Source organism: Plecotus auritus (assembly GCF_963455305.1).
Source record: "Plecotus auritus genome assembly, chromosome: 8".
Taxonomy (NCBI): domain Eukaryota; kingdom Metazoa; phylum Chordata; class Mammalia; order Chiroptera; family Vespertilionidae; genus Plecotus; species Plecotus auritus.
The window spans coordinates 143,501,789-143,529,640 of NC_137782.1; the positions used below are offsets into that span (position 1 = coordinate 143,501,789).

Below are 27,852 nucleotides of genomic sequence, written 5' to 3' on the forward strand. Positions count from 1 at the left end.
GCCCCCGCCACTGCAGCTTCATCCAGAAGGATGTCTGGAAGGTCTTTCGGCTGTCTGGTCTAATTAGCATATTACACTTTTATTATTATAGATTACTGAGTGCTTAGAAAACACAGACAAGGGAGAGCAGCTTACCTGGAACTTTTTTTCATGTTTATTCTTTTATTTCCCCGTTTGTGAATTAGCTTTGTTTATATCTTGGCTCATTTAGCTACTGTATAAATGTTAATGGCTTTCACATTCAACCTAATTTTTATTAAGAACACTCAATTCATTAAAATTTATTTGGCATGTAAGGTTGGTGGGGCTCACTTTTTTCATTAGCTTTTCCTCTAAGAATGAAAGTAGAAAGCAATCAATAGCAAGATCACCCTTTGGAAGATAAGGCATATCCCAAGTGATTGTCCTTAAATATTTGAAGACTTTGAAGAATAAATATCCAAATCCAATCATGGTGACTAGAAAGTAAGCAAGGAAAGAATAATTGGAAGCTGATTGTACCTAAGCAATGTAAATTATGTTCCAAAGTAGGAAAATATTAACCAAGGGTAGGATCTCCGTGGCAGCTACAAAAGAAAGAAAAGAGATAAAATTGGCAGTGCATCCAGCACATTGCCTACCTAGTAATCTCTTTGGGATTGAACTAGGCATGAATCCCTCCCCTAAACCCACCTCCACTCCCCACCACCACCACCACCACCACCCAGCCACCCCATAGCTAATCCATCATAATTGCCTCTCAAGTCCTTTCCCTTTTCACCACCTCCAGCACAATAGCCTAGCGATTTTCAACCGGTGTGCTGCAAGAATTTTTAAAACATACAATACCTGACTATTTAGTCAGGGCCACCTTCCCTGGTATTTTTTCCTTGTATGTGTCTTGTAAGAACCTATCCTTTCTCCCACATTTCCGTGTTTAACTTTCCTAGGAGGGTAGGCGCTCACAGCCCCAGAAGAGCAGTAATAACCTTCTAGAAAAGGAAGCGACCTGCAGAAGCGATTACCGACGCGCGGCTGACCCCGGGAAGAGGCTACAGATTGAACTAGCGCCTCCCGCGCTGGGCGCCCACCCCACACCGGGAACGCAGACACCCGGGTTCTGGCGGCAAGAGCGACTATTCCGGATTCAGACCTCTGAATTCGGGGAAGAACCGCTTCCGGCGGCACCGGAAGCCCGGTGGGGACTGTTTCGGAGACGGACTGACCGATCGTCAGTTCCCTCAGGTCCAGAAGGTGATCTGCGCCCAGACCCTGCAGGCCTTCTGCAGGAGCTGAGTGAGTGGGGTCCCCCAGCCGGTCGTCCGGGTGGCGTATGTTGTTTGACCTAAAGTGTCAGTGGCACAAGTCATAAACATTGCGCTTTTCCAGGATGCATTTCTTCCCTGCATGACCCTACTTCAGGCTTACCGAAGCGGTCTGCAGCCGGGAGCGCCACGGCAGGTGCGGACCCCAGTCCCAGCCTCCCCTGTGCCCAAGGTTGTCTGGGCTCGGGTTCGAGGCAGCCAGATCCGGACTTTCTCTACAGTGACTTCCTTTTACCTTTCAGATAAGTTCCAAGGCTACATTCAGACGTCTCCACCAGTTCAACTGCATGTTGGATATTTCCAACATCCTTTTCCAGATTCCATGAATTTCCTAGCGGCGAGAGAACGCCGAATTGGGTGTCAGAAAGCCTGGGTTCTAGTCCTGACTGCCATTAACTAGCGGTATGACTTTCGAGAAGGTTCTTTTCTCTCTCTCTCTCTCTCTCTCTCTCTCTCTCTCTCTCTCTCTTAAATCTCTCTGGGCTCCATTTTTCTTTTCTGTAAAATGAGAGGCTTGGAATTAAGTAACAAGTAAGGTTCCTTCCAGTTTTGATATTTGGATTATTGCCCCCAATGTGTTTTTCTAATTCTGGCCTTAATTACGTATCTGTGCTTTGGTTAATCTCTGTGCAGGGCCTTTCCTCCTGTGTGTCCTTGTGAAATCTGGTTTTAGGCCCATTAAAATTATTTTTATTTACTAAGGAGTCCCGTGCTTCCTGAGCACTCTTTAGTTCTCAGTCCAGGGACTTGTGCCTAGAGAAGATATTTTAAATGTGCCACTCTTGAGGTGTTGAATGTGCCTGAGAATCATTATATGGGAACACTAGAAGACTGTGAACTCTGAAGGAAGGGACTCCGGCTTATTAAACTATGAATCAACTACCTCAAACACACTGCCTGGAAGCTGGTGCTCAGAAAACGTTTGCTGAGGAGAAAACATGTTGTCTTACATTATTTTAGTTGCTCCTCCCCTTAAAAACTGAAAAGCAAAGCTGTAGAAGTGCAGTCTTGGAAGCAGAAGGAATAGAAAACTCGGGAGGAAAAGAAGTATACTGCTGAGTTGAATTCTGTTGCAGTGTTCTCTCAATAAATTCTTCCATTCCAAGAAGGATATTCAAAAGGCATTATTTATAGATCTTTATTGGGTGTCTTCTTCCCTCTCTAAAGTATCTGTGGGGGGTGGGGAGAGAGGGGAACATGGTGAATGTTGAAGGACAATTCCAAGTAGAGGGAGTTTATGCAAAGGTTCAAAATTGGATGACAGGCCCTGGCCAGGTAGTTCAGTTGGTTATAGCATAGTCCCAATACGCCAAGGTTGCGGGTTCAACTCCTGGTCAGGGCACATACAAGAAGCAACAAATGAATGCATAAATAAGTGGCATAACAAATTTCTCTCTCTCAATAAAAAAAAAATATTTTTAAAATAATAAAAATATATTTAAAAAAATAAGTGGCATAACAAAAATTGATCTCTTTTCCTCTCTCTAAAATCAATCAATAAAAAAATTTTTAAAATAGATGACAAACTGTTGGAGATTACAAGTAGGTAAGAATAACAAAAGCCTGGGAGGTAGGAGTGAGAGGACTATTAAGAGTGTAAGAAATGAAGTGAGGTTAGCAGAGGGCATATATAGCATGTTTTGAAATTGTACATTAAACTGGGGGGCCATTAGTAGTTGTTTAGCAGAGAGTTGATGAGTTCATATTTGCATTTTAGAAAAACCTATTTTTAATTTTATTAGCTGATGTTTTTTAAGAGTGAAAAAAGCCCATTATAATTTTGTTACTATATTTCAGTTCTGTCATAGTAGGAACATTAACAATAATAATACTTAATGTCTAGAGAGTAGTTAGTATGGAATCCCAACTCTGACTAGACTGGGAGCTCTTTCAGGGCAGGAACCCACTTTTATTCATTCTAGTACTTTTCTTTGTGTAGAAGAGATATCCAATTAATATCTGCTAACTTGATTTAAATATTAACCAAAATACTACTTTAAAACTTTTTTTCTAGGAGAAACATGAACCAGAAGTTGCTGAAGTTGGAGAACTTGCTACGATTTCACACTGTTTGTAGACAGCTGCACAACCTAGGTCAAAGAAGAACCTTAGCACAATGGAGGCGTGTGTTTTCATCTGCTTACCCAGTGTGGCCAGCTCAGCAGTACGCCGGGTCCTGGCAAACAGACTCGCTCTTTGGGGCTGCTTTATCTCAATATAGGCTTCTAGTAACAAAGAAGGTAGTTGTAGATTTCTAGCATTACTGTATTATTTGGTCTGAAATGAAAGTGCCTGGAGCCATGTGTAGAAGTCCATTTTGAGTGCTTTGTCATTTACAGATTCTTTATTTCATAATGCTACACTCCAGGCAATAAATCTATGTGAAGAAGGGAAGTTCTAGTTGTTCTGTAATGCTGATGAATTTGGTTACTTGGAAATTGGTATATAACAGTGAATTAAGGATATAGGATTTTAAAATTTAGTCTGAGATTTACCTGCTTATGGGCGTGTTAATCTTCGAAATAGAAGCTGTGATTGTGGTAGATATTCCAGAATAAATATAAATTGTCGCTTAAAAGTTGTTTCTTCTTAATGCGTTCTGATTTTTTAATAGGAAGTAAGGCCACAGAAGTCTCAGTTATCTTCAACAAAATCTAAAAAGGAGGTGGAGGTATGGATTGGAATGACTGTTGAGGAGCTGGCCAGAGCAATGGAAAAGGACATAGGTGAGCCACATAATTTTATAAGGAAAAATAATGGGAACATGGAATACTTAGAATCTTATTTGCAATGAGACTGAGGCAGTCAAGTATGAAAATTAGATGTAGTTTAAAAAGTTGTCATTACAGCCGAAACCGGTTTGGCTCAGTGGATAGAGCGTCGGCCTGCGGACTGAAGGGTCCTGGGTTCGATTCCGGTCAAGGGCATGTACCTTGGTTGCGGGCACATCCCCAGTGGGGCGTGTGCAGGAGGCAGCTGATCAATGTTTCTCTCTCATCAATGTTTCTAGCTCTCTATCCCTCTCCCTTCCTCTCTGTAAAATATCAATAAAAATATATTAAAAAAAAAAAAAAGTTGTCATTACAATATTCTTCACTTTAAGTCACAAACTATAATTCGTTTCTTGGCTCTTTGCCAAATATAGTTCTCTAAGTCACAAACTATAATTCGTTTCTTGGCTCTTTGCCAAATATAGTTCTCTAACATTTCACTTCTAATAAAAGTGGAAATGATTTTATCTGAACTAACCTTTCTTTCTCAGAAATTTAGTGAGATATTAGATCAAGTCCAAATAATTTTTTTGGATTGAGGGACCATATATTTGTATTCATTTACTTTCCAATTGGTTTTCTTTTTTTTTTTTTTTTTAATAATAATACAATAGTAGTTGGTTTTTATTTATTTATTTATTTTTGTAATATATTTTATTGATTTTTTACAGAGAGGAAGGGAGAGAGATAGAGAGTTAGAAACATTGATGAGAGAGAAACATCGATCAGCTGCCTCCTGCACACCCCCTACTGGGGATGTGCCCGCAACCAAGGTACATGCTCTTGACCAGAATCGAACCTGGGACCCTTGAGTCCTCAGGCCGATGCTCTATCCACTGAGCCAAATCGATCAGGGCTTTCCCTTTGGTTTTCTATAATTTTATGATTTCCTTTTTCCCCTAGTTTTGACATTATATGTAGTGTCAGCAGAAAAATATTCATAGTATTAACTACAACTTTTAATAATACTATTTCTATTTGTAAATAGCATTATAGTCATATTTATCCCTCATTTCACCATTGATGTATGTATTACCAATTTAGGATTGTTGGAACAGAATGAGTCTTTATTATTATAACCTGACATTAAAATTTAGTAAACAAAAATAGCTTATGATTGTAGCAAAATAAATTGACAAGTAAAGCAGAGTCTTGGAAAAAGGAAAGAATTAAAAATAATAACTGATATTCATTGAACTGCTACTGTGTATCAATACTTTGTATTTATGAACTCTGTAATTTTCACAGTGCACCTAGAGGTAGGTATGATTATTATCCCCATTTATAGGTTGAGAAACTGAGGCATAGAGAGGATACATAATTGCCCAGGATTTCACAGCTAGTACATGATAGAGCCAGGATTTGAACCCAGGGATTTGGCTCCAGAGCCTATGCTTTTCTCATTCACAAACCAAATTATCTCTCAAGAATTGTTATTTGCATCATAGAAATAAGGAAATATAATAAATCGGAGAAATTTTTTTTTGAGAACCTTGTGAGTAAACTTTTATCAGCACATTACTAAATAGGATGTTCTTTTAGTGTAATGGTTTGGTTATGTGAGGATGATTTTACTTCATATCTTCCAAAATCTATATTATAAAAGACCTGTGGCCCTAACGTCGTAACAACAAAGACTGGCGCGGGTGGGCGGGGCCACGCGATTTCATGTGCTGGGCTTCTAGTATATTCATTTTATTTTAATTTTTTAAAATATATTACTGATTTTTTACAGAGAGGAAGGGAGAAGGATAGAAAGTTAGAAACATTGATGAGAAATATCAATCAGCTGCTTCCTGCACACCTCCTACTGGGGATGTGCCCACAACCAAGGTACATGCCCTTGACTAGAATCAAACCTGGGACCCTTCAGTCCACAGGCCGACACTCTATCCACTGAGCCAAACTGGTTAGGGTGTGGGCTTCTAGTATATTTATAAGGTGACAGAAAGTCTGGAAACATAAAACTACTAACTTCATTATCATAACAGGTACTTTTATTTATCACCCACCAGGAAATATGACTGAAATTAAAACAAAGCACATTAATATTTACCTGGCAGGGAAGATACTATGATTCCCCAAAGGTGGTTTTCCCAGGGCGAGGCTTGTTCATTGTGCTAACCTTTGAGATTTCCCCAAACGTGGAAACTTGGCAGCATAATTTGTGGTAGTGGGAAACTATGTTTGCGCTCCCCTGAAAACAAAAACAAAACAAAAAGCACATTAAATAAAATGAAGACCAAGAAAAACAAGTAAATATGTATTATATACTAGAGGCCCAGTGCACAAAATTCGTGCATGGGGGTGGGGGTCCCTCAGCCCGCCCTGCACCCTCTCCAATCTGGTACCCCTCGGGGGATGTCCGACTGCCTCTCACAATCCGGGACCTCTGGCTCCTAACCGCTTGCCTGCCTGCTTGCCTGATCGCCCCTAACCCCTCTGCCTGCCTGTATGATCTCCCCTAACCACCTCTATCTGCCTGCTTGATCGCCCCTAATCGCTCCCCTACTGGCCTGATTGCCTCTAACTGCCTCTGCCTTGCCCTGCACCCGGGACCCAGTATTCCCTCCCTCTGGCCAACCGCAGGCACCCAGGAACCAGAACAGCTTCGCCCGGGCCGGCCGCAGCCACAGGGGGTCATGGGCGGGTGGCTTTGCCCAGTCTGCAGGCACCCAGGACTGCAGGGCAGGCAGCTTGTCCCTCTCCCAGGCCACAGCCACAGGACCATGGGGCAGGCAGCTTGTCCCTCTCCCAGGCCACAGCCACAGGACACGGGGCGGGCAGCTTGTCCCTCTCCCAGGCCACAGCCACAGGACCACGGGGCGGGCAGCTTATCCCTCTCCCAGGCCACAGCCACAGGACCACGGGGCGGGCAGCTTGTCCCTCTCCCAGGCCACAGCCACAGGACCACGGGGCGGGCAGCTTGTCCCTCTCCCAGGCCACAGCCACAGGACCACGGGGCGGGCAGCTTGTCCCTCTCCCGGGCCGCAGCCCAGCCACTGGCACCTGGGACTGCAGGAACTGGGGGGGCGTGGAGCTTTTCCCTCTCCCAGGCCGCAGCCTGGCTGGTCCCCATTCCTCACTCACGAGCTCATTTGTGCCTGGCTGGTCCCCATTCCTCCCCAGTGTTGAGTGTCTGAGCCATTATGGTGTGATGGCGTGATGACCATTTACAATTAGCTCTTTATTATATAGGATTTTAAGACTTTCTAGGCACTCTAAATAGATAAATAAATAAATTGAATGTGTGTGTATGTTGAGATACTATGTGTGTGTATGTGCATACAGCTGAGTCTCATCATTTGGGGATTCTGTATTGGTGAATTCTCTAAAACGTATTTTGCCCCCAGATCAATACTCGCAGTACTTTTGCAGTCAATCCCGAACATGCACAGAGGGGTGAAAATTTTGAATTACCTAATCACACATTCCTACTAAGGTTCAGTGAGGCAACATTCTGCCTTCTTGTTTCAGCTCTTGTACTATAAACACTTGTAATTTTTGTGGTTTATTTAGAGCTACATGTTTTTGCCTTTCTGTATTTTTTGTTGGCGATTTCACTGTTTTAAATGGCCCCTAAACATAGCGCTGAAGTGCTGTTTAGTGCTACTAACTGCAGGAAGGCTGTAATATGCCGTACAGAGAAAATACATGTGTTAGATAAGCTTTGTTCTGGTATTAGTTATAGTGCTGTTGGCCATGAGTTCAGGGTTAATGAGTCAACAGTGTAGTCTACTAAATAAAGAATCTTGAAACAAAAACATTTAAAACCAGGTATGTATTGATCAGCTGATGAAAATTGTATGATTACAGGCTAAAGGAACCTAACCCTGTATGTCCCCTCAGAGCAATGATTTAGTATTTGCTAATTCAGTATTCATGAAGGTTTTATAGAACATAACTACTGTGAATAACAATAATTGACTATATATATGTACACACATTTGTATATGCATGACATGTTAACTACAAGTTTTCAAAGAACTAGACAGTGATAAACTACTCAATACTAAATGTATATACAACATGCAATTTAATATTTTATTGATGATTCATATGGTTCATCAGGTACATAAATACTCCAAATAATCATGAATATGCAGAAATTCCAATTTATATATATGCATCATATTTTAAAGATCACTTTCTTTTTAGCTTCTTTGTGATTTTTTAACATTAGAGAAACAGATAGCTTATATAGTTATTTCTCTGATGGAGAGTACTGTTTATGTGACATTTATTAATAGAGGTCACTTTCTGAACATTTAATTTCATGAACCTAAAAGGTTTTATCTATTCCCCCAGATTTTATATATGAAGCTTTATTGAACACTACTGTGGACATAGATTCACTAGAAGCAGACTCACATTTAGATGAAGTCTGGATCAAAGAAGTGGTAAAGAAGGCAGGAATGAAGTTAAAATGGAGCAAATTAAAACAGGACAAAGTCAGAGAAAATAAAGATGCCGTGAGAAGGTAAAACATAACAATATATGTTTGGGGAAGGAGACCACATAGTTTTTTTCACACTTTTTAATTGAAAGGGTTGCCTTAAAATTTCTTTTGCAATTAAAATGATGTTAAACTTTTCTTTGAAGTGCTTAAACCATCAGTATATTCAGGTTATTATAAAACTTTTAAGGGTTATTTTTCTAAGTTTACGAATGATCCTGAATCTTAAAATGTTTTATTCACTTCTGCTCGTTGTTATGAAGATATCAACTGTAGGTGTGTAGTCACGTATTTTGTCATAAGTCATATGTATAGAAGAGGAAAATACTTTGGTCTAATGAATGCTGGATGTTAGGTTTTATCGGTAATGGCAGTTCACATAGATAACTGCAAATCAATTCACTGGCTATCAACTGTTCTGATACTTAAGAAATGAAATTCCTTTTCTGTTAATTGTAGGCCCCAGGCAGATCCAGCTTTATTAACCCCAAGGTCCCCAGTGGTAACTATAATGGGCCATGTTGACCATGGGAAAACAACATTACTTGACAAACTGCGAAAAACTCAAGTGGCAGCAATGGAAGCTGGAGGCATTACTCAGCACATTGGTGCCTTTCTTGGTATGAACATAAATTATCTTACACTGTGTTTGGGAACTCCATATATTCTTTCTTAAACCTAGTGTCATAGTATGAAATATACAAATTCAAAGTAAAAGGAAAGGCTAAAGGTTAAAAACCATTGGTTTGATGAAATGTAGAGTAGGTGGTTAATAAAGTTTATTTTGTACATTCTGTAAGAAGAAAATTGTATTATCTTTTTATTCTAGCCCATTCTTAGTTAATGAGCTTAAATTCTTCAATGCTAGGTTGTGACAATAAATAATAGCTACCCTTTACTGAGCACCTAGCATGTGCCCAGCCTTGTGCTGAGCACCTTATATACTTTATCTTTTTTATCTTCAAAAAATATCATTAGGTAGGTATTAATATTCCTACTTACAAGTAAGGAGGCTGAGACTTGTTTAAGTTAAGTTACTTGGTTAAGGTACACAGCTAGTAAGTGGCAAAGACAGAGTTTATACACAATGCTTTTGGACTCAAATCCTGAGCTGCCGATTGTATACGAAATAGCCTTTGTTATTCAAGGCAGTTGTGCAGCTGATGTTTGCTATTGCAGGGGTGGCTACCTATATAATCTTCAGTGTATTCTCTCTCCAGAATAGATATTATTTGGTACATTTATGAAAGTAGTTATATTCTAGAAATATGAAGAGTTTTAGTTTGAAATTATTACATGAAAGAAAACCCTACAGGTTCCACTGGTACGTTATCACTTTTTGTTGTGAAATGATGATCTGTATTATTCTGATTAAGATTAATGGAAATGAAATTATTTTAAAGAATTAGTTGTGTTTGATAATATCACATATATTTCTTCATGTTGAGGAAGTACCTGTTTGAGTCCTTAGTGTTCTTGGACTTCTGTTTCCACAGTCTCTCTGCCTTCTGGGGAGAAGATAACCTTTCTCGATACTCCAGGACATGCTGCGTTCTCAGCGATGAGAGCCAGGGGTGCTCAGGTCACCGACATTATCATACTGGTTGTAGCTGCAGATGATGGAGTGATGAAACAAACGGTAGAATCCATTCAGCATGCCAAAGATGCTCAAGGTACTATGGCAAGAGCCACTGTTCTGGGTTAGTGCCCATGTTGCTCAATTAATCTTCATGGCAATCTGAGGATTACTATAGCTGTTTTTACAGATAGGGCTCAAAGACAGTTGAATTATTTTCCCACACACGTTACTACTTAGAAGAGTGTATCAGGATTCAATTTGGGACTTGTGATCACAAGTACACTTCTTTCTCTACTGTTTATTTGGCATCTAGCTTTCAGTGTTACTCTCTTTCCTTTTTAATTTCTCAAAATTGCCTTTGTGGAATGGACTCTGGTCTTAATGATTTTAGGGAATATAATAAAAAGAAGAGAGTGATAAATTTGCCCTAACAGAGCAGTTGGTTAAGATACATGATATTTTTTTAAAATATATTTTTATTGATTTCAGAGAAGAAGGGAGAGGGATAGAGAGAATCAATGATGAGAGAGAATCATTGATCAGCTGCCTCCTGCACCCCCCATTCTGGGGATCTAATCTGCAACCCAAGCATGTATCCTGACCAGGAATCAAACCGTGACCTCCTGGTTCATAGATCAACACTAAACCACTGAGCCACACTATGATAAATTCTTTACATCATGCTTTCTATACCTATTCTTTTGGTCTTATCTATATGGCATGTACTTTTTCACAGTAGTAGGTTATGGATTGCATAGTTGTTTTTTTTTTTTTTTTTTGTGTGTGTGTGTGTGTGTGTTTAATCCTCACTGGAGGATTTATTTTATTTATGTATTTGTGTATGTGTGTATGTATTTATTTATTGATTTTAGTAAGAGAGGAAGGGAAAGAGAGAGAGAGAGAGAGAGAGAGAGAGAGAGAGGACTTATATGACAGAAAACATCAATCGGTTGCCTCCCATATGCACTTCAACTGAGGACTGAACCTGCAACTGAGGTATGTACACAGGACAATGCTCCAACCAAATGAGCAACCCAGCCAGGGCGCAGAGCTTTTTCTGTGTTTGTTTTCAATTTATGTTCCTTTGATACCTGAGAAAATGACAGAGTTGGTGAAACCCAAGAGAATTATCTGCTAGAATTTTGTGTGATTTCTCTAATGAGAGGGTATGTTTAGTAATAACAGGTAGAGTATAAGATTAGTTGGTCCATTCATTAACTAAACATTTATTGAGAATCTAGTATGTATCACCAAGCTAAATGTATGAATAAAGAGTTGCTGTAAATCCAAAGGTAAGTTCACGGTAATGATTCCTAATTTAACCCCAAGGTAAAATGTTAGGTTTTAACAGTGAGTCAGTAGCTCCTAGAAAGAAAAGGCAAATCATCTAATGGCACCGGAACTCAATTAGAATTTTCTCTGGATCTTTTTCTGAAGATTATCTCCCATATAATTGCTGATCTTGCTTTCAGGTTTAAGGATAGGCCTTTCTCTACCCAACATACCTTTTTGTTTTAAATCATCTTAGTGTCTATTCTTAATTCAGAATCTGCTTATAATTGCAGTTTGACATCTCACAGCTGGAATCCTTTGTGTGTAGAAAGTAGAGTACAGTGGGTCTAAAGAGTGGGTCTTTTTAGGTCTTTTGTTAGATAAGTACACCCACTGAGTCAAGAGAAAGCCAGAACAGATTGGTGTCTTCATTGTGAACACCTGGAGTTAAAGGTGCCATTTGCACTCTTCTTAACTTTGTCTCTTTCAGTGCCTATTGTCCTTGCCATAAACAAATGTGACAAAGCTGAGGCTGATCCTGAAAAAGTGAAGAAAGAACTGCTAGCTTATGATGTGGTGTGTGAAGATTACGGAGGCGATGTACAGGCAGTGCATGTCTCTGCACTTACGGTAAACGCGTAGATGATGTGTTCAGATGGGAATGCTTACAGTGCATTATGCCTAAAGAGCATTTTGACATATATAATTTCTGTTGTTGTTTAAGAATTCTCTGAGTACTAGGCAAAACTGGTATCTTCCTGGTTTGGCAGATTAGAAATTAGGCTCAGAAAGGTCAGTCACCAATCCAGGGTTGCATAGCTGATGGTAATGGGGTCTAAGCCTAATGCTTTTCTTATTATGAGATACTTAGAATGAGAAGAATGAATAGTGAATGACGTGGGTAGGGTATTAGTTGGCTAAAGACTGTTTTAAGCAGAAATGAAATACAGTTGTTAATAAAAAGTGCTTGCTTTTATAGTGAAAAACTATCAGGGTCTTAGGGCATTTAAGAAAGATTTAAACAAATAAAAATTTCACTAATACAAAGAGGACACATTTGGGTTCAGTTTGTAAGTGATTGACTCAGTTTTTTTGGGAATTAAAATGTTATAAGTTTTATAATGTTATTTATGATGAATTCTGTTTTCTTTTAAATTACCAGTTATTCTTTTCTGTTTGAAAAACACCAAGGAAACTCAGTACCTGCTTTGTGATAGCATTTTCTAATTCTTTTATCCTGTGCAGGTTGCTGCTAAGTGGACAATTTCCATTTTTGTCCATTCTTACCATATTCCATCATTTACTCATGATACAGACTTTTCCCCCTGATCATTCACTGAGGGATGGTGCTGTATTTGGCCACATTTTTTCAATTAAGTCTCTTTTTATCCTTATTTTTCCTAATTCTGTTACCTCCAAGGTTCTTAGAAATTATGCCTTCTTTAATAGTATAACCATGTTATTGAAACTCAAAAAATGCCACCTTACTTTCTTATCTTTCCACTATACCTAGATTGCTATTGCACTCTGAAAGCCATATGGTAAGATTAAAGCATTTGAAGACATGTCTACCTTTTCTGTCCATATAACTTCAGATGAATAGATAGATGTAAAACTGCTTAGGCAAATCTGGGGACATGGCAGAGATGATTCTTGGGGAATGGAGGGAGGTGAGAGATAGGGACAGGGAAGTAAGATGGGGCCTCCTTTTTCAAGGTAGATAAAGAGGTCTACATTATGCAAAGAAACAACCCCAACGTTGTTTTTCAGAGCAGCATTTTATAAATTAGAATAAATACTAGGAATAAGTAGATGGGTAAGCAAAGTATTTTGTTTACAGTTGTCTCTGTTGTTTTATACTCTCTAACAACTGTGAGCAATCTCTTAGCTGACAGAGAATGAAAAATCCCTTGCCCATCAGTTCCAGTTCCATCACCAGTTATCAGCTGCGTGATCTTGGAGCTCTAGTAGTAAAGATAGGTCATGAAAGGTGAAAGAATCATGTAATCTAGTCCTTCATTTGAGGAAAGGAAATCCAGGGAGGTGAAGTGAATTTTTATTTTTGCACAGTTGGGTAGTTATAATGGATCAAATGAAAAAATTGATGCGAAAGCTTGTCACATTGGATAGAACTTCAATGTGAAGTAACATTGTAAAGAGGGTTAGAGGAAGAAATCACAATTATAGAGACAGATGGAGGAGAGAAAGAGAGAATGAATGAAGCATGTGTTTATGAAAGGGTATTAACAAGCACCACTAATGGCCTTAAAAAACTGTTCTTTGCAATATCTGTCCCTGGATCAGGTTTTCTTGTTTATCTCTTCCTCCCTTCCTTCCTTACAATTGCATAATTATGCTTTTAATGCTTAAAGAGAAAAATATAATTGTCAAGGATTATTTGGCTTTCTGACCCTAGTATTTACATTTACAGATGATATTAATGTATATTAACAACTTGTTTTGTTGTTAAGGGGGATAATCTGATGGCTTTGGCAGAGGCAACGATTACTCTTGCAGAAATATTAGAATTGAAAGCAGACCCCACAGGTCCAGTAGAAGGAACAGTTATAGAATCTTTCACAGACAAAGGAAGAGGGTAGGTCTAGTAAAATGCTTGCTTTTTAATAATTTTGTTCTATTGTTTTTGTGAATTGATCATATAATGTTATTTTTCTTGCATGTTATGTTTAGTCTATGAACAATATTTTCAAAGCATTTTTTGAAAAGTATTTTATTGCACTAGCACAGAGAACATAAAATACAGTTATTAGTAGACCATAATATCTATCTGTATACACCAAGTAGTCACATTTACATGACTTAAGTATTTGATTTGTTTGATTTTTTTTCCCCCACACTGACATGACTAAACTGGTAAAGTCTGATTATACTAATATAAATTGGAATGAAATAGCAGTTGTTGCATTTTAGGGTTTCTAAATTCTTTATGTCCTTGCCTATTAATATAATATACTACAGGCCCGGTGCAAGAAATTCGTGCACGTGGGGGAGGGGGTCCCCTCTGCCCAGCCTGGACCCTCTCCAATCCGGGACCCCTCGGGAGATGTCCAGCTGACATCCCTCTCACAATCCAGGACCGCTGGCTCCTAACTGCTCACCTGCCTGCCTACCTGATCGCCCCTAACTGCCCCCCTTCCAGCCTGGTTGCCCCCAACTGCCCCCCTGCCACCAGCCTGGTTGCCCCCAACTGCTGCCCTCGCTGGCCTGGTCGCCCCCAACTGCCCCCACCCCTGCTGGCCTGGTTGTCCCTCACTGCCCCCCTCTGCTGGCCTGGTCACCCCTCACTGCTTCCCCTGCCGGCCTGGTCGCCCCACGCAGCCTGCTGGTCAGTCGTTTGGTCGTCCCTTGCTAACCCCCGGCCTGGTCGCCCCACGCAGCCTGCTGTTCAGTTGTTACTGTGAGGGCATCATGATCAATTTACATATTACCCTTTTATTACTATAGATAAGAAGGTCTTTGGAATGGTGTTGCTGTCTTTAATCTTCCTCCCTATCAGCAAAAGAAGTCTTCTCACTGCTTAACAAATTAAAGAAAGAGAGTAGGATTCTGTCAGAACACTCAACTATCTGCACCCTCCACTACCATCTATAATAATCTATAATAATAAAAGCATAATATGCTAATTAGACTGGACTGGCAAACAGCGGAACGACCAGGGCTGTGAAGGTCAGGCCCCTTGCATGAATTTTGTGCATTGGGCCTCTAGTAACTTTTATAAGAAATGTGTGTTTTTTTTTGTGGTAAAGATATGTAACTATCAAATTTACCATCTTAACCATTTTTAAGAGTATAGTTCAGTAGTATTAAGTATATTCACATTGTTGTGCAATAGAATCTAGAATTTTTTCATTTTGCAAAACTGCAACTCTGTACCCATGAAACACTAATTTTCTCTCCCACTCCCCCTGGCCTTGGCAGCTACCTTTCCATTTTCTGTTTCTATGACTTTGACTACTTTAGATACTTCATGAGTAGAATTATATGGTATTTGTTCTTTTTGACTGCCTTATTTCACTTAGTATAAATGACCTTGAGATTCATCCATGTTGTAGCATGTGACAGGATTTTTTTTTTAAGATTGCATAATATTTCATTTTATGTATGTGTATGCTGCATTTTCTTTATCCTTCCTTCCATGGATGGACATTTGGGTTGCTTCAACCTTTTTAACAGTTTTGTAGTATGAAAAACTGCTTGAGAAGTTGAGAAGTGGTAAATACATCATATTATGTATTTTTAAGTCTCTAAAAGATATTCTTGCTCACTAATTATTCTGGACTACGAGGGGGCCAGTGAGGCTTTGTTGGTTGAGCATCATCCCATGCACCAAAAGGTCACCGATCTGATTCCTGGTCAGGGCACATGCCCAGATTGCTGGCTCCATCCCCAGTAGGGGGCATGTGGGAGGCAGCCAATCAGTATTTGTCCCTCTCTCTCCTTTCCTCTCTCTAAAGTCAATAAAAACATATATATATATGTATGTATATGTATATATGTGTGTGTGTGTGAGTTAAGTAAAATCTTTAAAAAGTTACCTTTAATAATTATAGGAAGCGTTAATCCTCACCAGAGGATTTTTTTTTTTAATTGATTTTGTAGAGAGAATGGAAGGAGAGGGAGAGACAGAGGGAGAGAAACATCTATGAGAGAGAGACACATGGACTGGTTGCCTCCCACATGCACCCTGACCGGGGTGGGGATTAAGCCTGAAACCAAGGTACATGCCCTTGACCAGAATCGAACCCACGACCCTCAGGCCAATGCTCTAACCACTGAGAAAACCAGCTAGGGCAAAAACATATTTTTCTTTAAATGAAAAAATAACCTTTGCTCTACTAAGAAAGTACTATTATATCCTGATTATGGCATTAAGAATTAATAACTTTATTTTCATTTTAGTCCTGTTACTACAGCAATAATTCAAAGAGGAACATTGAGAAAAGGCTCAATTCTAGTTGCTGGGAAGAGTTGGGCAAAAGTGCGCTTAATGTTTGATGAAAATGGAAAAACAGTTAATGAGGCCTACCCCAGCATGCCAGTGGGAATTATAGGCTGGCGAGATCTCCCTTCTGCAGGAGATGAAATTCTTGAAGTAGAATCTGAGGTATATAAAGCTTAATTCCTATATATTAGCTATGATATAATGATTTTAAATAATCTATAATGTTATTCCAAATTAATGTTAACATATTATTAATTATTCTAGACTATGAGGGAGCCAGTGATGTCTTTTTAGAATTTGGCTGTAGAATTTCTTAAAATTTGAGATAGGATTTTTAAATTGAATAATTTCATTTATATACAAAGCCTTCAAATGAAAGTTTTATAAGTCTCTTGAAACTTACAAAATTAGTACTTTCATATGAGTTAAACTAATTTCATAGTGGAAGAAAAACAAAGCTTTTAGTTAAATAATGCCTGTTTTTTCCCCTGTAAAGGCAAGGGCACATGAAGTTGTTGACTGGAGGAAGTATGAGCAGGAGCAGGAGAAAAATAAAGAGGCTCTAAAAACAATAGAAGAAAAGCGAAAGGAACACCAAGAGGCTCACCGGAAGGACCGTGAGAAGTATGGCAATTTGCACTGGAAGGAGAGAGCGTTTATAAAGTACCAAGAAAGAAAACAACAAAAATTATTAAAGCCAAAAGAGAAAGTAGAAAGAGATTCAAATATGCTTCCTATAATTATTAAAGGTAACTTTTTAAAGATTTTACTTAACTCATTTTTGGAATACATGTATTTCTTCATTCTCACAATTAATTTGAGCAATTAAATTTAAACCAAAAGTATCTCAGTGTTTTGGGGGGAGACTTTTATTTTTATTAAGGTATAATTGACATGTTATATTAGTTTCAAGTGTACAACATAATGATTCGCTATTTGTATATACTGTCAAATGTTCATTGCAGTAAGTCTAGTTAACATCCATCACCATACATATTTACAGTGTTTCTTCTTGTGATGAGAACTTTTTAAAAATATATTTTTTATTGATTTTATACAGAGAGGAAGGGCAAGGGAGGGAGGGAGAGAGAGAGAAACATCAATGTGTGAGAGAAACATCGCTTGGTTGCCTGCCATATGCACACTGACTGGGAATTGAACCCACAACTGGGGTATGTCCCCTGACTGGGAATTGAACTGGCAACTTTTGGTGCATGAGACAACACTCAATCAACTGAGTCAAACCAGCCAGGTCATGATGAGAACTTTTAAGATCTACTCTTCTAGCAACTTTCAAATATGCAGTACAGTATTATTATATTCACCTTGCAGTACATTACATCCCATGACATTTTTTTTATAACTGGAAGTTTGTACCTTCTGACCTCTTTCACCCTTTCACCTCCTTCCTCTTGGGGAGATTTTCTTAGTAAACATTTTTCTAGCTGATTTCATTGTAAATGTACATTTAGTTATATTTTATTAAGTTAAGTAGATATTTATAATGCTAAACCTAAATTAAAGTGTATTTAGTGGTAAATACTATCCCTGTTATGGTCTTAAATAGATTATCATCATTTAAATACCTAACTCTTAACACCAGTAATTTTAAACTGTTGCTTCATTTAGGTGATGTTGATGGTTCCGTTGAGACCATTTTGAACATTTTGGATACCTACGATGCTTCACATGAGTGTGAACTTGACTTAGTACATTTTGGTGTGGGTGATGTTAGTGAAAATGATGTTAATCTTGCTGAAGCATTTCATGGTAAGGATTCCATTTCCTGTTTAACTGTGTTCCCTAGAACTCACTGAACCATTTGCTTCTGTCTTTTGTTGCTTGGCTCGTCGCGCCTGACATTTGCCCATCAGCACCAATCCTGTTGCGGTGGAGTCCCCGCTATCAGTTGGGGTGAATGGGTTGTACAGTATTTTAGCCGCAGCTCCACTTGTTTTTTTGTGTTTTTTTTTTTTTTTTTTGGAAAGTACCATTTCTGTCCCCTCTTCCCACTCCTCCTGGTTCCTCACCCAATTTAGACTAATGAGTATTCCTAACACTGTAATCAGCCTATTCAAGTACTTTCCTGGTTCACTGATAATTTTACAATCTTCAGTAAAAAGCTCCTTTTAGTTTTAAATGCCTGGAAGGAAAGGGGACTATTTATTAGTCGAACTTATGATACACAAAAAGGGAACTCATGACTGCCTCTAACTAAGTCTGTCACTTAGCAAAGCACCAACACTGTTGAGTGATTAATGAAATCATTAGGAAGGAGCTACTTCATGACCTGCCTTATTTAGAATTAGATGTTAACTACTACTGAAAAGGTATTTTCAGTAATGTTGGTTAACTCAAAGTATTTTATGGACATTGACTGGTCTAGCACAGCGATTTTCAACCAGTGTGCTACAAGAATTTTAATTTATATATATACACGAAAGGCCCAATGCATGAAATATGTGCACTCAAGGGGTCCTGCAGCCCGGCCTGCGCCCTCTTGCAGTCTGGGAGCCCTCAGGGGATGTCTGAATGATGGCTTAGGGGAGTGGGCCTAAGCCGGTAGTCGGACATCCTTAGCGCTGTCACAGAGGCAGGAGAGGCTCCCGCCACCACCGCTGTGCTCGCCAGCCGTGAGCCTAGCTCAGGGCTTCTGGCTGAGGGGCGCTCCCCCTGTGGGAGCACACTGACCACCAGGGGGCAGCTCCTGCGTTGAGCATCTGCCCCCTGGTGGTCAGTGCGAGTCATAGTGACCAGTTATTCCACTGTTCAGTCAATTTGCATATTAGCCTTTTATTATATAGGATTTTTAAATATATTTTTGATTTCAGAGAGGGGGAGATGGAAACATCCATGATGATGTTTCACTGCACATTCTGATCCCGCACCTCAAGCATGTGCCCTGACTAGGAATTGAACCATTACCTTCTGGTTCATAGGTTGATGCTCAACTACTAAGACACACCAGCCAGACAAGAATTTTTAAAACATGTAATACCTGACTGTTTAGTCAGGGGTACTGACCTCTTTCCCTTAGGTTGTCAAATAAAAAAATGACAACTGTCAACACAACAATAGCTGTCCAGTGTGAATGAATCAAAATTATACTTTTTTTTGTCAAATCGGCAAAAAAATACAGTTTTGGTGTGCCACAGAGTTTTAGTAATTAGATGAAAAGCTCCTTTTAATTTTAAATGCCTAGAAGGAAAGGGGACTGTTTATTAGTCGAACTTATGATACACAAAAAGGGAACTCATGACTGTCTTTTTAGCTGAGTTTGTCACTGAGATGAAAAAGGTTGAAAATCGCTGGCCTAGCATTGTACTGTGTAATATAGTGTATTGAATGCTTTCTTAATGATGAGACTCTCAAGGTGGTGGTTTTGCTCTTAAGCTGTTTGCATTAACTTTTTTCACTTAAGAGTGTTTTGTTGTTTTTTCCTCCAAGGTATTTGCAGTTAAATACTTTATTTTTAATTTGGCAAAATGTACAGCTTCATAGAACTTCTCATTTCTTAAATAACTTTTGAACTTTACCAATTAAGTATTTTTGAGCAGCAGAAAACCTAAGAGTAAATAAATCACAAAAGTTGTGGACAATAAGATTATAATAATAGAGTCGTTATTAAAATAATGTAATATTTCAACCCTAATTTTTTTTTTATATCCCTGGTTATAAAAATCAAAGCTTTGTTTCGCATACTGCCTATACATTATGGGCACTTAAAATAATGTTTCTTAGATGAATGGATGGATTTTTAAAACAATAAAGAAATTTTCCTTGTTAATCCACAATTCTGTATAATAAAAGGCTAGTATGCAAATTGACCAAACTGCAATTTGACATGCACCGACCACCAGGGGGCAGACGCAGGAGCTGCCCCCTGGTGGTCAGTGCGCTCCCACAGGGGGAGTGCCACTCAGCCAGAAGCCCTGAGCCAGGCTCACAGCTGGTAAGCGCAGCAGGGGTGGCGGGAGCCTTTTTTTCCTCTGCGGCAGTGCTAAGGATGTCCAACTGCCAGCTTAGGCCCCTCCAGCCATCAGTTGGACATCCCCTGAGGGCTCCCGGACTACAAGGGGCACAGTCTGGGCTGAGGAACTGCCCCCCCCAAAGCATGTATTTCGTGCACCAGGCCTCTAGTAGAATTTATAAAGTTCTTTTATTCATTTGAAAATTTACTAGTTTTCATGAGAAAAAAATTATAGAATTTCTTCTCTCCCCAACTAGCTTTTAATTTACATAGAAGGAAATAAAACAGTTTAGATTTGAGTTTCTATTCAAAAGACAAACTGTTTTGTGCAATAGTTGTGCTATTTTATTGACTATATTTCTGATTGCCAGGTGTTATATATGGCTTCAATGTGAACGCAGGCAAAGTTATCCAGGAGTCAGCTGCAAAGAAAGGAGTAAAAATTAAACTTCACAAAATCATTTACCGTCTTGTTGAAGATTTGCAGGAAGAACTGAGCAGCAGATTGCCCTGCATTGTGGAAGAGCACACAGTAGGTGAGTGTTCACTGACGGTTACTTTTAAACATTCATATCTGAAGTGCTGTAAATGACACTTGAAAGTAAAGTTTGGGGGAAATGTATTTTACTGTTGAAATGTTCTCTGTTCTAATATATATCCTGTGTTCTAGAAAAATGAATACCACACATGAGAATTTAGAGTAACTTCATATGTATAATAAACACTTGCCCTCTGAAAAACTTGGGCCCTGAGGATACAAGGCACATAAGGCAGTAAGAACTTGCCCTCAAGTTTGTACATGAACAACTAATTATGAAACAAATTAGACTAGGGTGGGAGGCATAAAGATTATTAAGGTGTCATGAAGGAGCCATTGATTTTGTCCTGGAGCTGGCAGAGACATCTACCATGAGAAAAAAATTTACTTCACATTTGAATATTAAATATTAAAAAGATTCTCTAGCATACTTCTTGGCCAGGTTAAAAGGCTAAATTTATGATGACTGAATCATTTTATGTGTTTTTTTTCTCCCCATATACAGATATTTTAAACTTTTTATTTTGATGGATGTTTTAAATGCCCAGAAAAATTACAGGAAAAGTATAGGGAGCTCTCTCCAATATACCCTTTACACAGTTCACCAATTAAACATGATCATACAGAGGTTTGTATGTTCTTGTGCTAAGAGCAGTTTGTAAAGCCAAGTTATGAGGGTTCCTAGCATTAAGCAAGCACCAAATAACACTAAGAAATTCATTCATACATTATAATGTATGGTACCATGCCATTATTGGAATTTAGTTTTGAGTTCGTGAAAAGTTAAGCTGAATCACAGAATCCTATCTAATAAAAGAGTAATATGCAAATTAGCCATCACTCTGCTATACCCACAAGCCACGCCCACCAGCCAATCTGGAGCAAGTATGCAAATTAACTCAACCAAGATGGCTGTGGCCAAGGAGTGAGCAGGAGGCTTGGGTTTCCCAGGCAATGGAGGAAGCCAAGCTTTCTGCACACCCTGGCAGGCCCAGGCTTCCACTCAAGACTACAAAGTTTCAATTATAGAAGATAAATAAATCCCAACAAAAATGGCAGCAGCCACGGAGCTGGAGAGAGCAGGAAGCTTGAGTTGACCCCGGCGATGGAGGAAGCCAAGCTTTCTGCACACCCTGGCAGGCCCAGGCCTCCACTCAAGGCTACAAAGTTTCAATTGTAGAAGATAAATAAATCCCAGATACCAGGGCCTCCTCTTGGGTCGCAGGGGAGGCGTGGCCGGCCTACAAATCACCTCAGGCCCCTCGCCCAGGCCGCCCCACATCCCAAGGGAATCCCCACCCTGATCTGGGAAACCCTTCAGGGCAAACCAACTGGCCCCCACCCATGCACCAGGCCTCTATCCTATCTAATAATTCTAATAAAAGAGTAATATGCAAATTGACCATCACTCCAACACACAAGATGGCTGCCCCCATGTGGACAAAAGATGGCCGCCACAAGATGGCCAGCAGAGTAGTTGGGAGGGACCAGGCCTGCAAGGGAGGGCAGTTGGGGGCGATCAAGCCTGGAGGGGAGGGCAGTTAGGGGTGACCAGACCGGCAGAGGAGGGGAGTTGGGGGTGACCAGGCCTGCAGGTGAGGGCAGTTAGTGGTGACCAGGCCTGCAGGGGAGGGTAGTTAGGGGTGACCAGGCCTGCAGGGGAGGGCAGTTAGGGGCAAACAGGCTGGCAGGGGAGCAGTTAGGCATCAATCAGGCTGGCAGGGGAGTGTTTAGGGGGTGATCAGGCTGGCAGGCAGAAGCGGTTAGGGGCAATCAGGAAGGCAGGCAGGCGAGCAGTTGGGAGCCAGCAGTCCTGGATTGTGAGAGGGATGTCCGACTGCCCATTTAGGATCCTGGTAGGATCGGGCCTACCAGGATTGGGCCTAAACGGGCAGTCAGACATCCCTCGAGGGGTCCCAGATTGGAGAGGGTGCAGGCTGGACACACACCCCCTGTGCACGAATTTCGTGCACCGGGCCTCTAGTTAGAATATAAATGACCAGTGATGATATTAAAAATAAATCAGGTGATCTAGATGATAGAGACTAGAAAATTTATTTAGGGACAGCTGAAAACTACGTTTTCATGAAGCTTTATACAGGAAATGTACTAAATAATCTTATCAGTTATCACTTTCTAGTGCATTTTACTCAGCCAAAAAAAATGAGTCCCATTTTTCTTTTATTCACTCTTTTGGTAAACACTTGTATTTTCTTTCCCATGAATTTTCTGGGTTTTAATTCTAATATTGGTCAGGAAAATAAAGTTGGTGGAGCCAAAGAAAACCAGGGTTTCTTTACATGAGTTTGTATTTTTTTAAAATATATTTTTATTGATTTCAGAGAGGGAGAGGAAGAGAGAGAAATATCGATGAGAATCATTGATTGGCTGCCTCCTGCACACCCCCCACTGGGGATCAAGCCTGCAACCCAGGCATGTGCCCTTGACCAGAATCGATACCGGGACCTTTCAGTCCACAGGCCAACGCTCTATCCATTGAGCCAAACCAGCTAGGGCTGAGTTTGTATTTTTTAATTTTATTTTTTATTTTTAAAATATATTTCTTTATTGATTTCAGAGAGGAAGGGAGGAGAGATAGAAACATCAATGAGAGAGAATCATTGATTAGTTGCCTCTTGCACGTCGCCCACTGGGGATGGAGCCCGCAACCCAGGCATGTGCCCTTGGCCGGAATCGAACCTGGGACCCTTCAGTCCGCAGGCCAACGCTTTATCCACTGCGCCAAGCCGACTAGGGCTGAGTTTGTATTTTTATCACCTTTCCTACCTTACAAAATGTTAGAAATTATGTATTTGTCTGAATCTTTTACTTTCTATAATGTTCTCTTCTTCCTAAAGGTGAGGCTTCTATACTAGCTACCTTTTCCGTAACAGAAGGGAAGAAAAAAGTTCCTGTGGCTGGCTGCAGAGTCCAAAAAGGACAGCTAGAAAAGCAAAAAAAATTCAAGTTAATCCGTAACGGAGGTATTATTTGGAAGGGTAAGCAGCATCAAAATCTGTTTGGATGTCATATCCAGTCACCAAAACCTGACAATTCTCTGCAACTGCCTGAAATCTTTCACTTCTTGCTAGATTCCCTCCCTCATTGGGTCTGATTCCAAGATTGTTATTCCCCAGTCTGATTTTTCAAACTTCTAAAAAAAAAAAAAAAAGACCATCTTTCCAGTCATGTCTCCTACACACTGCATCAGATTTGCTTGCTCCCAAACTTTCTTGAATTTGCCTGCAATCTTTTATCCTGGTTTATCTCACTGAAGTCCTAACACCAGACTTCATAGCACCTAGTGAAGTGCCTATTATTTGTTGCATGTATGAACCATGTTTTCATTTTTTTTAAAGGTTCATTAACCTCCCTGAAACACCACAAAGATGATGTTTCAGTCATCAAAACTGGAATGGATTGTGGTCTCAGTTTGGATGAAGAAATGATAGAGTTTAAAGTGGGAGATACAATTGTTTGTTATGAAGAAAATGAAGTTCTAGCCAAGACCTCCTGGGACCCAGGATTTTAAAATTGTATTAAAAATATAAAGATTAAATATTTTTAATAGAACTAGTTTTGCTTTATTGGAGGGTAGAATTCACTACTATTGGTAAGTGCCCAAGCAATTGTCAAAATAGGAAAACTTAAGGATTCCTCAAACTAGAAATCCTGGTATTGATACAGTAAAAGGGAATTACTGGAATTTCACTGAAGGTAACGAACTTCAAATAAATGTTTTTACTTAAGAGTGGTACCAAAAGAAACAACCCTCTCTGAATTGAACTCCAAGGACAAGATATAGTACCAATCAAATACTGCTTGAAATCATTTCTCAGTGCCAACTGGACTAATAAGCACAGTTTGATTTCAAGTTCATGCCCAACACTGAACAGCAGTCCCAGCCAAACCACCTAGGAACTCAGGATGAATTGAGTTGTCAATTTACAGCTCAGTCTTTTAAATGTCCCCTGTATGAAACCTATCAAAGCCTCTTTTTAGGCAGTGTTTTAACACCAACTAATCAGTGTTTCTCAATTGGGGGAGGGAGGTAGTTCTCTCTTGCCCAGGGGTTATGTGGCAATGCCTGCATACACTTTTAGTTGTGGTAATGGGGGTAGAGTGCTACTGGCATCAAATGGATTGAAGCCAGAGATGCACAAGGCAGCTCCACCCCGCCCCACACACAAATTATCTGGTCATAGTACTGAGGTAGAAAAGAAAAACAAATACCAACTGGCTCATTATCTAGACAGCTGATATTAAATATAATGGAACTCTTCTGCCAAAGTATAGTTTATCAATTTGATCCATCAACTTTGAGGCTTAAAAAAATTCACTGGAATAAAATTCAACAATCAAATGTTAGTTCCTGTCTTTTATTAACCCAAATACAATTACTTGTCTTCTGGTTTGTTGAAGCAATAGGTCAGACAACATTTGCCACAATAATGTCTGTCAAAGTGGCTGGCCATAAAAACTCCAGCACCACATTCATCTGAAGGGCACTCTCGACGAAGGCGACTGATTTTGCCATTCTCATCCACCTAAAAAGTACAAACCTGCTGTTAAGATAATTTTACAACATATTTTGAAGTTTAAGTGAATCAAAATACGTAACCTTTTAATCACACAATGGTAGTTTTTAGTATTTACAAACCCAAAGCATCCCAAACCCTCACCAGTAATTACTACACCAAACAATTCAGAGCTCATTCAAGTCAAACCCTGCAAGTGGTAGACTAAGCTAGACCTGAACCCAGATCTGACTTCAAAATCAAAACCCTCGTTTAGAACAAGCGGCTAAAGATAATCCCCATTATCTAAAGTTCAAGTATTAACAGGAAAAGAAATTTTATACTAGGAGTTTGAAACCAGAGATAAAAACACAATTTATTAACCTATAGGCAAAAAATTTTTAATAAGTTGGCTCACTTTGTAGTATTTCAGGACAGCCAGCTTAACCTTCTTTCTCTTATGCTTGTTCTTCTTGGGAGTGGTGTAAGACTTCTTCTTCCTTTTCTTGGCACCACCCCGAAGTCTCAACACAAGATGAAGCGTGGACTCCTGTTAATGAGGCAGCATGAAACAAGCTTTAAAAACAATTACATTAATGCTCAGGCTCCACTAAGAATGGAAAGCTAGCATCACGCATCTTCTAATTAGATGCAACAGGAAGCACACAGTACCACAGAAGAGGGAGTCTTGGGGGGAAGAGTCTCTAATTCCTAGCTAGTGTGTAGGGAGGTTAAAGAACACTAAATACACCATGGGATACAACCTGCCAAACCCAGAATGCAGAACTAGAGCAATACTTCTCAAATGTTAATGTAGGAGTTACCTAGGAAATCTGAATAATCTAAAGCTAGCCTTAGCATTAGATACTTGTTGGAACGTTTAAAATTTATAAAGGGCCGCTCTTTCTAACAGACCTTTTGAATGTTGTAGTCAGACAAAGTACGCCCGTCTTCCAGTTGCTTGCCAGCAAAGATCAGTCTTTGCTGATCAGGAGGAATTCCTAATGAAGAAAACCAACAAATTAGGCCACAGAAGAACAAGCCTCTGCTCAAGATTTACAAAGTAATAATCCTGAATCAAATGGTACTAGCAGCCCTCAGAGTTCTTACTGCAGGCTATGCATGCGTAGTTTCAAAGGTTTACTAATTTTACCTCACGTAATCGTTAATAGTACTTAATATGGACATGCTAATATAATCTTCATTTTGCAGATGAGGAAAACTGTGTAAAGAATTAAATAGCTCGTCCAAATTCACAGTAAGTGGAATGCACTGCAGCTTGGTTCTATGCTCAAAAACGTGTTATTTCAAAAGATTTCACTGATCAATCTGACCTCTGCCCACCCCACCAAGCGCAGGTCTGCAGGGCACCTACAGGTCGGCTGGAGCCTCTGGAGGTTACGATTTCTGAACTAGAAAACATCACTTGCCTTCCTTATCCTGGATCTTGGCCTTTACATTTTCTATCGTATCCGAGGGTTCAACCTAAGAGTTTTAAAATGCAAAGATATTGGTAAGACAGTAAGAAAAGAAACGCTCAATTCGAGTGAACCGAGCGGGGTGGGGGGCTGCAGCCTCCCCAAGAGCTGGTCCCTCACCCGGTGGACAAGCCACCACCCAGGACCGCATACCGCGAGCACTTCCTCAGCCCCGCGGGGGCGGCGGCGGCGCTACACGTGCTGGGCCCGCCCGGCCGGAGCGCCTCCCGCCCATTACAGGACCCCCGCCGGGGTCATCAGGCCGGCACCACCGAGGTGAGGGCCGAGCCTTTACACGTGCAAAAGCTGCCCAGACCCCTGCCGTGCTCAGCAAACAGCTCTCAATTCAGAGTCACGTTTCAGAATCCAGACTCGGACACACGCTCTAGACAGAAAGCAGCGCCGGTCCGACATCCACCTCCCGGCCTTCCTCAGGCCTCGGCTCCCTCACGCCACCTGGCCCGCACCTCGAGAGTGATGGTCTTCCCCGTGAGGGTTTTCACGAAAATCTGCATCTTGGCGGCGACTCCACCTGAGGTGGGGGAGAAGAAAGAGACCGGTTACATCTGGGGACACAAGAAGGGGAAGGCCGGTAGGCCGCTGGCCAGGGAGCGGACGAGAGGCACACACTCACCGCAGATGGCGGATCGGAAAGGAAGAACGCCGCGCAGGCCCACACGGTTCCCGGGGCCGCCGCCGCAGGCCCCACCTCTTAGGCAACCACACCAAATGCCTGACTGCTATCACTGCGGCTGTCTAGCCACATGCCAGACTAGCTCGTGAACCTCATTTCTTCTCGTTCTAAGCCGGGCTTATTTCTCACTTTAACCTCCAGGATGCTCTAGAGATAGTAGGTTTAAACAACTTAAAATGTCTTTAAAAGGCTTTTCTCATATAGGGGACGTGGCTAAGAGGGTCTTAAAAGGGGGGGGGGGTGGGGTTGAGGGGGCCTCATTGAAGAAGAAGAGGAAACGGAAGTGTCTTCTGGGAGTTGTAGTTTCCCA

The 27,852-nt window shown here is 40.4% G+C and overlaps 2 protein-coding genes across 6 annotated transcripts; one reads left to right on the top strand and one right to left on the bottom strand.

Annotated features, from left to right (window-relative positions):
- The first annotated feature begins 1,143 nt into the window (after positions 1-1,143).
- MTIF2 (mitochondrial translational initiation factor 2) lies at positions 1,144-25,214 on the top strand. 4 transcript variants are annotated; one of them, XM_080684438.1, is made up of 16 exons: positions 1,172-1,275; positions 1,369-1,440; positions 1,547-1,706; positions 3,319-3,544; positions 3,919-4,030; positions 8,384-8,555; positions 8,991-9,151; positions 10,028-10,204; positions 11,873-12,012; positions 13,854-13,978; positions 16,303-16,507; positions 16,842-17,094; positions 17,975-18,115; positions 20,687-20,851; positions 23,712-23,852; positions 24,213-25,214. In XM_080684438.1, the coding sequence occupies exons 4-16, from the start codon at positions 3,326-3,328 to the stop codon at positions 24,383-24,385; spliced, it is 2,184 nt and encodes a 727-aa protein (XP_080540564.1). In that variant the 5' UTR covers positions 1,172-1,275; positions 1,369-1,440; positions 1,547-1,706; positions 3,319-3,325; the 3' UTR covers positions 24,386-25,214. The 4 variants fall into 4 exon arrangements, with proteins under 4 accessions (XP_080540565.1, XP_080540563.1, XP_080540564.1 ...); XM_080684439.1 differs by lacking the exon at positions 1,369-1,440 and having other exon boundaries at positions 1,144-1,275; XM_080684437.1 differs by having other exon boundaries at positions 1,170-1,440.
- RPS27A (ribosomal protein S27a) lies at positions 25,204-27,831 on the bottom strand. Of its 2 annotated transcripts, XM_080684442.1 has the most exons (6): positions 27,483-27,831; positions 27,316-27,380; positions 26,801-26,855; positions 26,286-26,371; positions 25,789-25,920; positions 25,204-25,400 (listed from the first exon to the last, which is right to left on the bottom strand). In XM_080684442.1, exons 2-6 carry the CDS (start codon positions 27,361-27,363, stop codon positions 25,251-25,253), a joined length of 471 nt encoding a protein of 156 aa, XP_080540568.1. In that variant the 5' UTR covers positions 27,364-27,380; positions 27,483-27,831; the 3' UTR covers positions 25,204-25,250. The 2 variants fall into 2 exon arrangements, with proteins under 2 accessions (XP_080540568.1, XP_080540569.1); XM_080684443.1 differs by lacking the exon at positions 27,483-27,831 and having other exon boundaries at positions 27,316-27,391.
- Between the last annotated feature and the right edge of the window lie 21 nt (positions 27,832-27,852).